Source organism: Vulpes lagopus, chromosome 8 (genome assembly GCF_018345385.1).
Source record: "Vulpes lagopus strain Blue_001 chromosome 8, ASM1834538v1, whole genome shotgun sequence".
Lineage (NCBI taxonomy): Eukaryota > Metazoa > Chordata > Mammalia > Carnivora > Canidae > Vulpes > Vulpes lagopus.
Window position 1 is genome coordinate 106,071,984 of NC_054831.1, and position 13,231 is coordinate 106,085,214.

The window sequence follows — 13,231 nt, forward strand, 5'->3', positions numbered from 1 at the left end:
AAAAAGCCAGCGTCATAGTTGGTTATCTAACCAACTATTTTAACTTGGATGGTACGTGTAGGGAGTATCCCTTTCTTAGTGCTTATTTTCTCTCCTTTGGTGTGTGTCGGTCTGCATCTTGAAAGCATCTTTCCTAAGTCATATCCCCTGGTGTATCCAGTAGAGTAGATCCTTCACCCCACTTAGTCTGCCCCATACCTTACTGGCTGCTCCAGCGCAACCCCTGGTCATTGCGAAGGCTTTGCTTCGGTCATGTTGCACTTACGTGAGGGATCCGCCTTCTTTGGAATTCTCTTATTTGTTTCCTATCACTTAGTTTCTGGGAAAGAACGCTAATGGGTGAAAGGGGGCTCGCTCCAGACTTTTTAGGATCTTTTCTGCAGGAGTAGACAATTCCGCTGTATCAGCTCTTTTTTTAAGTACAAAATATAGTAGTACTAAACTTTCCAAAATTGTTACTTTATACAGTAGCTGACAAGTACAGTTTCATATTTTCATTATAAGTATATAAAAACATTTATTTTATTTATTTATTCATGAGAGAGACACAGAGAAGCAGGCTCCATGCGGGGAGCCTGACATGGGACTCGATCCTGGGACCCCAGGATCACGCCCTGGGCTGAAGACGGCGCTAAACCCCTGAGCCACCCGGTGTCCCTATAATTCTTTTTTTTAAAGTTTTTATTTGAAGTCCAGTTAGTTAACGTATGTTGTCATAGTAGTTTCAGGTTGTACCAACTTCTTCATGATTATATGGGATGACTGTTATGTAATTGACACCATCTGTCTTAAATGTATTACATTTATTACTTGATATATAAATTTTTTAAATCTGAGCATCTGAATAGCCAAAAAATTCTCATTGTGTCAATTTTCAGTTTGGATTTTGGGAATTCCTTTTATTTTATTTTATTTTATTTTATTTTATTTTATTTTATTTTTTGTTTTATTTTATTTTATTTACTTTATTTTATTATTTTATTTTTTATTTTATATTTATTTTTTATTGGTGTTCAATTTGCCAACATATAGAATAACACCCAGTGCTCATCCCATCAAGTGCCCCCCTCAGTGCCCGTCACCCAGTCACCCCCACGCCCCGCCCACCTCCCCTTCCACCACCCCTAGTTTGTTTCCCACAGTTAGGAGTCTCTCATGTTCTGTCTTTGGGAATTCCTTTTAACACTTAGATGTTCAGTTCTTCCAAAAATAAGCCACAGATATTATAGTTTAAAGATTAAGATGAGAAGGCTCTATATTCTTAAGACACTTAAAATGTCTTTATTGAAAAGGTAGTGTCATAAGAATCTCTGAGGAATGGGGTTTGTAAGACTTTATTGTGGGTGATTTCATTGGTCATCAAGTCAATAATAGAAATGAAGCGTCTTGTTCTGGGATTTGAGAAGGGTTTAATTTTTTCCCCCAGATTCCTATAAATTGAAAAGCTTTTTAAAGTCTCTTGTGAAATCAGTTGGGGATTTTCCCCTTCTTGGTTCTCCCCTAACGTAACTGATGGTTGTCTCAGTGAATATAGCATCGTGAGATTTGAAACATGGAATCAACCAGCCTTGCCCATTTGCGCAGAGGTTATGCTGTGTTATTCGTTCTCATGATACATTTGGATCACGTCCAGGAGGCTCACATTTCTACCATGTAGGATGGCTATTCTTAGTTTTTAGTATGGAGTATTTCAGTACTTTGTTTACTTAAAGGTCATGTCTCAGGTCTTCTCCACCGTCGAGTCTAAAGAGTGAGTGGTATAATTTTATGTCATTGTGTAGTCATATATGAGGTATATGAAAACGTAGCACATTCAAAGATTTTAAATGAAAACTGAAACACTGTTTTTGATATGGCCTTCCATAGTGTGGGGAATTGGGAACAGAGTCGGATAAACAGAATTTTCTTTTATTAAAAAGAGTAGAGGGGCTTCTGGGTGGCTCAGTCAGCTGAAACTCCAACTCTTGATTTCGGCTAAGGTCAGGATCGCAGGGTCGTGAGATCCAGCCGTGGTCGTGGGTCGGTTGATGTGCTCCCTGGGGAGTCTGCTTGAGATCCTAGCCCTCTGCCCCTCCCTGCACTTGAGCTCTCATGCTCTCTTGCACTTCCTCTCAAATATTTTTTATTTAAAAAAAATATTTAAGAAATTAGAGTTGTATTTCTGCTGGGAGGCAGGTAATGGGAGGACTTCTTGACCTCACAATCCATACTGCTCTTAGCATTCTTCAACCCCATGGCTGAGGTCTCTTCACCAGATTGTTCTTATGGTAGACGTTGGAAGGCACTCGGCGTGGTCACAAGAGATGTTCCAAAGATCCTTCTTTCTAAGGCCTCAAATGTGCTTTGTCCCCTCCATTCCAAAAGTGAGTCTCTTGAATAATGTCATGAGTCCTGCAAATTAGGGTGCTTAAGAAACAAGAGGTATGGAAATTTATAAATATATTAACTAGTCAGTTATCTCAGGAGGTGGTTTTAGAAGTAGAATGGAAACAGGGTGTAAGTTTTTTTGTTTTTGTTTGTCACTCTAGTAGTCTGGGGTATCTTCAAGTCCATCCACCCTCCTTCCTTTCTGGCTTTTTGAACTGTTTTGTCTAAGTAGCAAACCCAGTTTCACTTATTGTGCAGAACTCGAGTTAGTAGGACATTCTGTGCCCTGCCTATGCCTTTTGATCTTCATGACTTGAGGCACTTCTGAAACCATTTATCATGTTTCCTAAATGCATCCATGGGTTTGGTTTGAACATGAATAACTAACGTGTTCCATTACCTAGCATAAATGACTATAGTAATCATCTATATCTAATATAAATAAATAACTCAAAGTTTCATTTAATATGTCTCAGGGGAGCACATGTTATAGTTAAGCATGGGAAGGGGCCTTAGAAATAACTGAGTCTCAGCCTGTCATTAATCCGATGAGAAAAGCTGACATCCTAGAATTTGTTATTGGACTCGCTGTCGCAAAATGTGATCCTATATTTTGGCGCATGTCAGTAATAGGATAGCTTTTGGAAAGTATATCCCAGAGATGAATGTGTTACCCACTAATGCGAATGAATGAGAAATTTGGGGGGTGGGAGAGACTTTGGTTATAGCATGTCCCATAGAAGTGTTCCCTGGTTTTACATGATATTTGGTTGATCTATCTCTGTCTCTATCTCTATCTCTATCTCTATCTCTATCTCTATCTCTATCTATCTCTATCTCTCTCTATCTCTCTCTATCTCTATCTCTCTATAGTAATATTAGAAATATAAGACTGGTCAGAGTCAGTTTCAGAGGAAATAGAACTTTCTGTACATGGGACTTTTTTTTTTCTGAAGAATGATTATATGGCCTAGGGGAGCATTAATGATATTCAGTGTGTTCACAGATTGGATACCATTATCCTTAGTGGGCCTTTTATTATGGACGCATATCCACCACCTTCTCTCTCGTACAACCGAGGGAGTCTCAGATTACAAATACCCTCGACTGAGTGGGAGAGACTGAACCAAGAGACAGGCCGTTGGTTTCTCAAGCTGTGTTATCAAAGGAAATGTCTGTCTTCTGCGTATTATCTCTATGTTCCCAAAGTAAATAAAATCCAGTTTCCTATTACTGCCTATTTGGCTTCCCTGTGCCCTAGGAAGTTTCTGTTGGCATAGTCAATATGGAGATGAGTGTTTGCAGAGTAACATTTAAGTCCTTTATTTCCCTAGTATTGTATTTTTTAAAAGATTTTATTTATTTGTTCATGAGAGACACAGAGAGAGGCAGAGACACAGGCAGAGGGAAGAGCAGGCTCCATGCAGGGAGCCCGATGCGGGACTCGATCTCGGGACCCCAGGGTCACACCCTGAGCCAAAAGGAGATGCTGCACCACTGAGCCACCAGGTGCCCCCCTAGTATTGTGAAAAATTGGAAGTATACAGCAAAGTTGAAGAAGTTATATACTGAATACCTCTTAGAGTCTGTAACTAGGAACATTGTGAAATAGGTGCTTTATCATCCATCCGTCCTTTATCCGTCTATAAGAAATATTTTTAATAGATTCGATATCTTCAGAATAACCCTTAAAACCCGAAAAAAAGTGTGTGTGTGTGTGTGTGTGTGTGTGTGTGTATATATACTGTTTTCCCCCTCTTTAAGTCCTGATAAGCTGTGATCACAGATTCTGTTTTGTAGGATTCAAGAGGAAGAATGGGATAAATACATCATACCTGCCAAGTCAGAGTCTGAGAAATACAAAGTGAGCCGGACCTTCAGCTTCCTCATGAACAGGATGACAAGCCCTCGGAACAAATCTAAGGTAATCAAAGTCCTGTGCCCGTTGAGTCTACGCGTAGCTGGTTCCATTCTGCGGTCCCCGGCGTAGTCTCCCCTTGGACGCAGTGGTCTCAGATGTAGTACACACGTCCTGGAAGACCCTCCTTCTTACGGGGTGTGGTCCGAGTCTCTAGGAGTGCAGCACGGCTGTCGCCCAGCCGGGACTCGCGGGTGCGCGGCGTCCCTCCACATGCAGGCCTTATGTTCAGACGGGGAATGTCAAGGCGTCGTATGGCCTGTGGAAGTACCTTGGCTCTCAGCGTTTGTCTCTCTTCCTTTCTCCCCACACGGCTGTTGCTGTTGTATCCGAAGACGAAAAGCAAGGATGCCAAAGACAAAGAGAAACCGAGCCGACATCAGTTTGTCCCCGGAACCTTCTCTGGGGTTCTCCAGTGTTCCGTTTGTGATAAAACACTCCTGGGGAAGGAGTCATCCCAGTGTTCCAGTAAGTCTGTGGGCTCAGTGTGTGCTGTCCCTGCATTTTGCCTCCCCAGACAGTCAGCTCCAGGAGAATAGGGCCGTTTCTTTTCTTTTAAGTTTTATTTATTTCAGAGGGAGAGAGAGAGGCTTCAGCAGACTCCGTGCTGAGTGTGGAGCCTGACGTGGGTCCCGACCTGAGCCCAAACCGAGTCAGGTGCTCACCCGCTGGCACCGCCCAGGGACCCCAAGGCCAGGGCCATTGGGAAGCAGGGTTCCGTGAACTGTCATCGTAGCACCGCCCGTGTGATCTAACAGCTTACAGAGCAGGGACCCTGTGGTCAGCTCCGGGGCTCTATGTGCTCTAGTGACAGCCCCGGGGACCCGGCCCGCCTGTGTCACTGCCTGCTTGGTGTGCCCACCTGGCTTTCGCAGGGGCCTCTCAAAGGTTGCATGGCCAGAACGCAGCTTGGCTTCCCTGTCCCGCAGCCCCACGCGGCCCTATTGTCCTGGCCTCTGGCAGCCGTGTCGCCCAGGCAGACGTGCACGGTGACATCTGGGGGCCGTCCGTAGGTGTCCCTGCCTCTCGCATCCCCATGCAGCCTGCCAGCCGTCCTCTTGGCTCGGGCTTTGGATCGCATAGGCCGGCCTGCCCTGCTGCCTATGTCACCCGGGACTGAGGTCGCCGTCTCAACAGCCTCTAGCCCGTTTTCCTGTACTTTCACCAGACGTCACAGTTCTGAAAACACCTGCTGTCAGAACGTCAGGGACTGAGGGCATCCTGGGTCCCAGAGCACCTGGCTTCCTGTCAGCCCCCGGGGAGGCCGAAGCCCCACGACGGCCACCAGACCCCATCACCCCTGCGGGCCTGACCCCTTGCCCTCGCCCCTGCCTGGCACCTGGTGCCTTTGCTGTTCCCTCCTGCTGGCTGGGCTCCGGCCTGCCCCCCGCCTCCCAGGCCTCCCTGGGCTCACTCCCGCCTGCCACTCCCCCAGCCCTGTGTGCTCCGTGGCGCTCTCGGGCCACCATCTGTCACCGGCCTGTGCCCGCGGCAGCCCATCCGGGGGCCTCAACGCCTGGGGACCTGTCATCTGCAGGCCCCACGAGACAGCAGCCCACAGGCCCTGGGCCACCCACCTGGGCTCACGAGCGGCTCCCACCACCCAGCCAGGCCGGTGGCCCTTCCATGTTGCCCCGGTCGGCGCCTTCACCCCTTGGCTGCCCTCGTCCGGAGAGCGTCTGCCGCTGCCCTTGTGGCAGCGCCCACTGGGAGCGGCCACAGCTGCCGGGGGCCTCCCTCCCGGTTGCCCGGGTCGAGCCCCCCGCGGAGGCGCAGCGGGCCCCACACCCGGCACCCCGGCCTGCGCACCTCACTCCCGCCCCCTTCGCCTGCTCCGTGTCCTGTGGCCTCCCGACCTGCTCAGTAGCCCTCGGGGACCGTGACGGTCGGTGATGCTCTGTAGCCCCGCGGCAGCTGTGACAGAGCCCAGCCCGCGGGCTGCCACTGCCCGGCAGTTACGGACGGCAGCGGACCCGGGGGGGGGGGGGGGGCTGTGGTGTGGCGCAGAGCCGCGGGGCGTCGGGCGGGCGCAGGCCCGGGAAGGGCCCCCCACAGGGAGGCTGTGCTCAGCTTTGAAAACAGTCATTTTCTTAAAGATTTTATTTATTTATTCATGAGAGACACAGAGAGAGGGAGAGACCCAGGCAGAGGGAGAAGCAGGCTCCATGCAGGGAGCCTGACGCGGGACTCGATCCCGGGACCCCGGGGTCATGACCCAACCTGAAGGCAGATGCTCCACCACTGAGCCACCCAGGTGCTCCAAAAATAGTCATTATTATTATTTTTTTAAATACAATAGGACTCCTAAAAGATACAAAGTTTAAGGAAAATTTTAAAATCATCCAAAAATCTGACAAACTACAGAAGATGGCTATTTGTATTTTCATGGAGTCCGTTCTAATTATTAAAAAGCTGGCTGTTTATATTGATGTTTTATTGGATTTGAAATACGTTTACTCCTTACTTATTTTATATTTAAGAATTTCCCGATTTTTTTTTTCACTACAAAAATGTGGTAAGGGGCATCCCTGTACATATAACGCTATCCACATCTCTCTCTCTTTTTAAAGATTTTTTATTTGTTTGAGAGTGGGAATGCAAGCTGGGGGAAGGGACTCCCTGCTGAGGGAGGACCCCCCCCGGGCCCAGCCCCTGCCCCCAGCACTCAGGGCTCAGTCTCAGGACTGACATCGTGACCTGTGTGGAAATAGAGTCAGATGCCTGACCAGCTGAGCCACCCAGGTGCCCCTGCACTGTCCTCGTCTTCAATTACCTTATGTTCTAGCATCAGTATGAGTATATGTTACATGTCTCCTTTAACCCACAGTTGTTTGGGTTTTTTTTTTAAAGATTTTATTTATTGGAGAGAAGATGGGGGGAGAGCGGGAGAGCACAGGTGTCAGAGAGGGGGAAGCAGGTTCCCCTCCACCAGGGAGCCGACGTGGGGCTGATCCAGGCCCAGGGATCGGGACCTGGGCCAACGGCAGCTGCTTAACTGGCTGAGCCCCCCAGGCACCCCTAACCCACAGTTTTTTCACAAGTTTTAAGATTTACAGTTTTTAAGAAGAGGAGTGTTGGAGGTTTAAACCTTGGTTATTCTTTTTTTTTTTTCACGGAGCAGGAGATTTTGACATATATAAGCTCAGCTGTTATTAGTAAATCTTAGGTGTGTATTTTTTTTTTTAGGTGTGTATTTTTGTATCATGAGGGTTACTATTTCTAATCTTAAAAACTTATATAAAAACATAGGTATTCAAAATTCTGATGCTTGCATTCTTTTCCGTGAAAGCCTGATTTGCGAGGCTTTTTTTTTTTGGTTTTTGCTTTTACAAATACTGTATTTCTATGAAATTATTTTTGTTTATAAATAGATTTCACTGCTTATATTCGGGTGTTACATTATTTGGTGCACAGCAGTTCGCAAATCACAGCTTTACTGTGAATTTAGCTTTCATAAACATAAAATCACCCTTTTAATTTGTTGCCTTTGGCATTGCTTTTTACCTTGTCTAAAATTAATATTCCTCTTGCTTTCCTTTTCTTTGCATTTTCCCTATTTCTGTATTTTTTTTAATTTTTTATTTTTTTAATTTGGGTAGGTGTCTTTAATTTAGCTGTAGTTAATCCAATTGAAAGATAGTTTTGTAGCAAAGACTTTTTAAAATTGTTTACACTTTTATAGCTGTCAACTATCTTGTAGTTCTTTGCTCTTTTCCTGGATGTCTGATTTATCTATTTATACCATGTGTTTTTATGTGCTTAGGGATTTGGCAAGATAAGCTCTTGTAATATTGACTAGTGGTAACTCTTAAAGCTTATACTTGAATATTTTTTTTTATTTTTTATTTATTATAGTCAGAGAAAGAGAGAGAGAGAGAGAGAGAGAGGGGCAGAGGGCAGAGACACAGGCAGAGGGAGAAGCAGGCTCCATGCACCGGGAGCCCGACGTGGGATTTGATCCCGGGTCTCCAGGATCACGCCCTGGGCCAAAGGCAGACGCCAAACCGCTGCGCCACCCAGGGATCCCAGAATATTCTTAAATTTCTCTTACATTTACCCTTTTTGCCCCTAGACTCTATTGGTAGACTAGATTATTAAATTACTATTTTTATGTTGTATGTTTAATCTTTAAAGAATAGTGTCCCATTTCAAGAATAATTTGATATTTGTATTCAGTTCTTTGTCTCTGCTTACAGAGATTTTTTAGATATGATTCTTTGTTTAGTGGGTTTTACTGATTTCCTCTCCTTTTCTTTTCTTTTTAAAAATAAAGCTGATTGATTCTTGAACTTTTTATCTCGATTCTGCTCTTATAGTTTGAGTAGGAGTTCAGGTAAATCTTTTTTTCAAAAGGATTGTTGGAGTGATCTGTTTTCTGAAACGTTGTATATCTAAGGAGGAGGCATATCTTTGCTTCCTTCTTTCACACACAAAAAAAGAGACTTACCTGGCTAAATAAATTCCTAGGCCAAAACCTTTGCCCCAAAGACCCTATGAACACTGGTTGGTGAATTTTGGGCATTGACTATTACAAGAGAAAAGTTTGGGGCCTGTCTGATCTTATTTCTTTGTCGGTGACCTGCTTTTTTCTGTCTAGATGCTTGAGAGCTTAAATTTTTTCAATCATACAGATATTGTCAGAGTGTCTACAGAATAGATATCGTTTAATTCCTAGAAAACAGTGAGACCTTTTGATTTTTGCCTTTTCTTGTTCTTTTTTACCTCAGTGAAAGTTTTTGTCAGTTGTAGCTTTGACTCTTGGCTTCTGATGTAATTTTTCTGATATCTTCCTTAGAGAAGTATGGTCTCTCTTACCGTTTTGGTGTGACATCTTCTACTTTATAATTATCCCCTCCTTTTTCTCTACATTTGGAATGGAATCTTTCAAGTTTTATTTCCCAGTGCTGCTTTGATATTTTTGTTGAATTGATTCTTCTCAGTTCGACCCAAGTTCTGCTTTCTTGTCCCACAAAGCTCCATCTCCCTCTCATCGTGCTGGACTATTGTCAGGTCCTCTTCTCCCTTATGGCCTTTGAGTCCTATTTTATGTCTATTTTGTGTCCCTGAGGGGAAACACATTTCAAACATCTAAGTTTTTCTTCTCTGTTTCTTCTCTGATGATTTAATTATCATCCAGTGGCTTCATTTTCCTATGAGTTTTCAGTCTAACTTTGTGGTATCTTATCGTTTCTACTTTTTTCCCCCTCATTCACTTGTCCTGGAAGGAGGAGAGAGCAATCTGATTTCCACGTTTGCCAGCAGGACCAGTACGTCAGGATAATCCTGACCTCTGTTCATTGGCCATTGAGGTATTGGCTAAAATGCCTCTGGAGACTCCAGTGGGAGGAAGTTGGGCCCACTTCTCAGTGGGTTACGGGCACTTTTCCAGGGTGGCTGGGATGGACCTAAATGGGACTTTCTACCCACCAGGAAGGATTCTTTCTAATGAAGAGTGTGATAAGTCACAGGCTCCTCCCTCTGCAGTGTGTGTGGTTGGTGGGATGAGAGGGTCACGGTGGGTAGGGTGGAGGCTGGCAGGGAGGGAGGGCAGGAGGGCAGAAAGTAGTCTCTGGGCACAGGGGCAGCTTCCTGTGAGGATAGCCTGCATCTCTAAGCCAGCGGGCAGAAGGGGGCAGACAAGCTCTTCCCTTCTTGGAGTGAAACTGAAGCCACGTGTTTTGTGGCATAAGACAAGCAAGTGGCCAACTTGTCTCTTGGAATGTGGCTGCCTGTGGTTGGTGGCAAGTCCTCCTGGAGCCTGACTCCAGGAAAAGCTCTTTTCAGCATCGTTGTGGCTTTGCTTTCTTTCTTTCCATCCTGCAAGGCATTGTACCTGGTAGGGAGTGGGCCATTGCCACCAGCCAGATGTCAGAAGTCCCTTGCAGTGTAGGGCAGGCACATGGTGGTAAATGAGTTCCCAGGCGGATGCAGGAGTGTGCATCGTGCGTAATTGCAGGCTTCATCACTAGTAAGACTCGGCGCAGAAAGGGAAAGATACCTCCAAGGAAATGAAAATATGAACCATGTGCTTGTGCTCAAGTCATGAGGCTACGTGTGACTTAGTTATTTTTCCTTCTGCTTCCCCAATATTTTTATGTGCCACTTTTACGATGACCAGTAAAAGCACCATGTCACCTTGCTCATTTTTTGTCTTGCAGACTGTAATGCAAATGTCCACAAGGGTTGTAAGGACGCTGCACCTCCGTGTACCAAGGTGATCTGTCATTTGTTTTACATGGGCATTTGTAGCTTTGTTGCTTCCTTGTCATCTGTTTAGGTTTTTGTTCTTTTATTACTGTCTAGATTTGTTTCTAAAGTAATCATTATAGTGATTAAAAAAACATCACATGTTCAAAGTGCATAGTTATTTCCTGGAACTGTACACCCTTTGGAAATAGGAAAAGCTCAGATGTGATCACCTGTGTTATAAGGTACAAGTAGGTCAGTGTCTCTGTTGAGAACTGCTTGGTTTACAGTGTAGACCTCAAGCACATCCGTATGAAGTCTAGAGCAGTAATTCTCAAACATCAGCAAATGTCAGCATCACCTGGAAGACCTGTTAAAACTAGATTTCTGGGCCCCATTCTCATAATTTCTGATCCAGTACGGTTGGGGTGGGGTCCGAGAATTTGTATTTCTATCAAGCTCCCAGGTGGCACTGCTGTCTTGGGACCACACTGTGAGGCCCACTGGAATAAAGGACTGGGCTCTGAGTTTGGGATCCATCACATCTATTTGTTTCCTACTCTAACGTCATGTCAGAAATGTGAGTGAGGTGATGATGCTTCAGAGAGAATCTTAGGGGTCTTGCACCTCTGTGCCAATTGAAACCCACAGTGTGCCTGGTCACACAGTTGAGGGTAGTGTTTCAATACCCACGGATGTTGTGGATCCTAGGCAGGAGGGTTGGTGAGGAGGAGGAGGAATGAGTAGGAGGAAGGCTGTGCCTACAGGAGCTCCTCCCTCAGCCTCGGTCTGGACTCCTGAATTGGAGATTTCTGCTTCCCACAGACTTTGAATAAAGCCAGGATATTCACGATGTGTGTTCACGAGGCACGCCTGCATTGCAGCTTGCACGTCTCTTTATCCCAACATTTTTGTCTTTGGTGCATTGTCTTTGGTGCAATGTCTTTTGCACTAAATTCTTTTTTGTTTGAATTAAGATCCCAAAAACGATATATATAAGAACCCTGTGTAAGTGGGTGAGCCCTTTTTTTATTTTAGCCAGATGGAATTTAATCTTATTTTACGTGTTTCTAATGTTCTTTACCAGAAATTCCAGGAGAAATATAACAAGAACAAACCGCAGACCATCCTTGGAAGTAAGTAACGTGGAAATGACCATTTCAGGCCTTTTTCTTCCAACGCATAATACTTTTCTTCCAACGCATAATACCTGCTCCTTTTGTTTTCTCGTTTGTCCAAATGTTTCTTCTTTCCTTACACGTGATTAGTATAATATTTAATTATACAAGGAGGTCAAGGATGGTATGACCTTCTATGCCAGCCTAGTAGCCTTAGTGCTATCTGATCTTTTATTTTAGAGAGGACTATGGGGGGATGTGTTAGGATATTGCCTCAATTCTACGTGATAACGTAGTGTAATGGGCACTATTGATTTAATAGCAACCTTTGAGGGAAAAGAAAACATGACATTAAGCATACGCGACTTTGTTTTCCTAGCATTAACACGTTCTTAACTATACATATACCTATCACGTGCTTCCTCAGAATCAGAGTTAGGGACAAAACCCTGAGGTTTGGAGTCTCCAGGCCCTGATGTCCATTATTATAGTGACCTGGTCCTGCTTATTAGCTGGGCCTGAGGCTGTGATCTCATCGCCTCCTTTAGGATGACAATGAAACTTCAAGGCACACTGCTGTTTTTCTCCATATGGTTAAATTTGGTGCTTCTGTTTTTCCTTGAGTTATATATTGCTTAATAGGAAGCAGTATTTCTTTTTTTTTTTAGGATTTATTTATTTATTTATTTATTTATTTATTTATTTGAGAGAGAGAGAGAGAGAGAGGCAGAGACACAGGAGGAGGGAGAAGCAGGCTCTGTGCAGAGAGCCCAACGTGGGACTTGATGCCCGGTCTCCAGGATCAGGCCCTGGGCCAAAGGCAGGCACTAAACCACTGAGCCACCCAGGGATCCCTGAAGCAATATTTCTTACAACTCACTGGCAGCCTCTGCCAGTAGTTGACATCACACGCAAGAACCAGGGACCATCATCTCCTAAGTCTGAAAATCTTTCCGTTTGTTGTGAGAGGGTGCAATTTGTTCTGCCTCAAACATTGTGTTGCCTGCCAATTTTAAGTTTGTGGTCACTTTTCCTTTGAATCTCTGACAGAGTGACCAGGTTTCCAGAACCACTTGAATTGGGACAGTACAGTAGGCAGATCCATGGTGATGTGTGATTGGGGTGTGATGTCATACAGGTTAAGCTAGTGCAAATAATCACGCCTGTGACACCGTGGACACCCCTGCTTGGACAGAAGTCCCTTTGACTGTAGTTGTCAGGCACTTTTCAACTGCATAAGGTTAAACATGACAGTAAAAGGATCTTAAAATTGACACAACTCCTTCTCTTTACTCTGCAAGTCATGAAAATAAAACCGAATCATTCGTGTCTAAAATCCCTTGTAGTACCCTGGGGTTCCATGTTAAGTATTCATTCTCCTCTGCTCTATCTACAATACTGTGGGACTGAGACATTTTCCAAGGGTTGTATAAAGTGCACATCCAACGTAAAAGCGTTTTATGCCCATAACAATTTAGAAGAAAATGTTCAGAAGACATTTAGGAGAAACCAGGAAGGTGCTGAAGCACCCTATAGTGTTCAGTATGTGAGAGGGAGGGGCTCATCTTGACCGACAGGTTTCGTTTGCCTCAAATTGTCACCCCGTAAAGAACAGACTCCCCAGCGTCATTCCAATCCACTG

General features: G+C 44.8%; 1 protein-coding gene across 15 annotated transcripts in view; it reads left to right on the top strand.

Moving 5' to 3' along the window:
- ARHGEF28 (Rho guanine nucleotide exchange factor 28) overlaps nt 1-13,231 on the top strand; it is a 297,631-nt gene that overhangs the window by 212,710 nt on the left and 71,690 nt on the right. For all 15 annotated transcript variants that reach the window (XM_041765582.1, XM_041765596.1, XM_041765581.1 and 12 more), the window contains 4 exons: nt 4,168-4,291; nt 4,621-4,753; nt 10,444-10,499; nt 11,559-11,607. In XM_041765582.1, the coding sequence (XP_041621516.1) occupies nt 4,168-4,291; nt 4,621-4,753; nt 10,444-10,499; nt 11,559-11,607 (362 nt within the window). The remainder of the gene's footprint in view (nt 1-4,167; nt 4,292-4,620; nt 4,754-10,443; nt 10,500-11,558; nt 11,608-13,231) is intronic.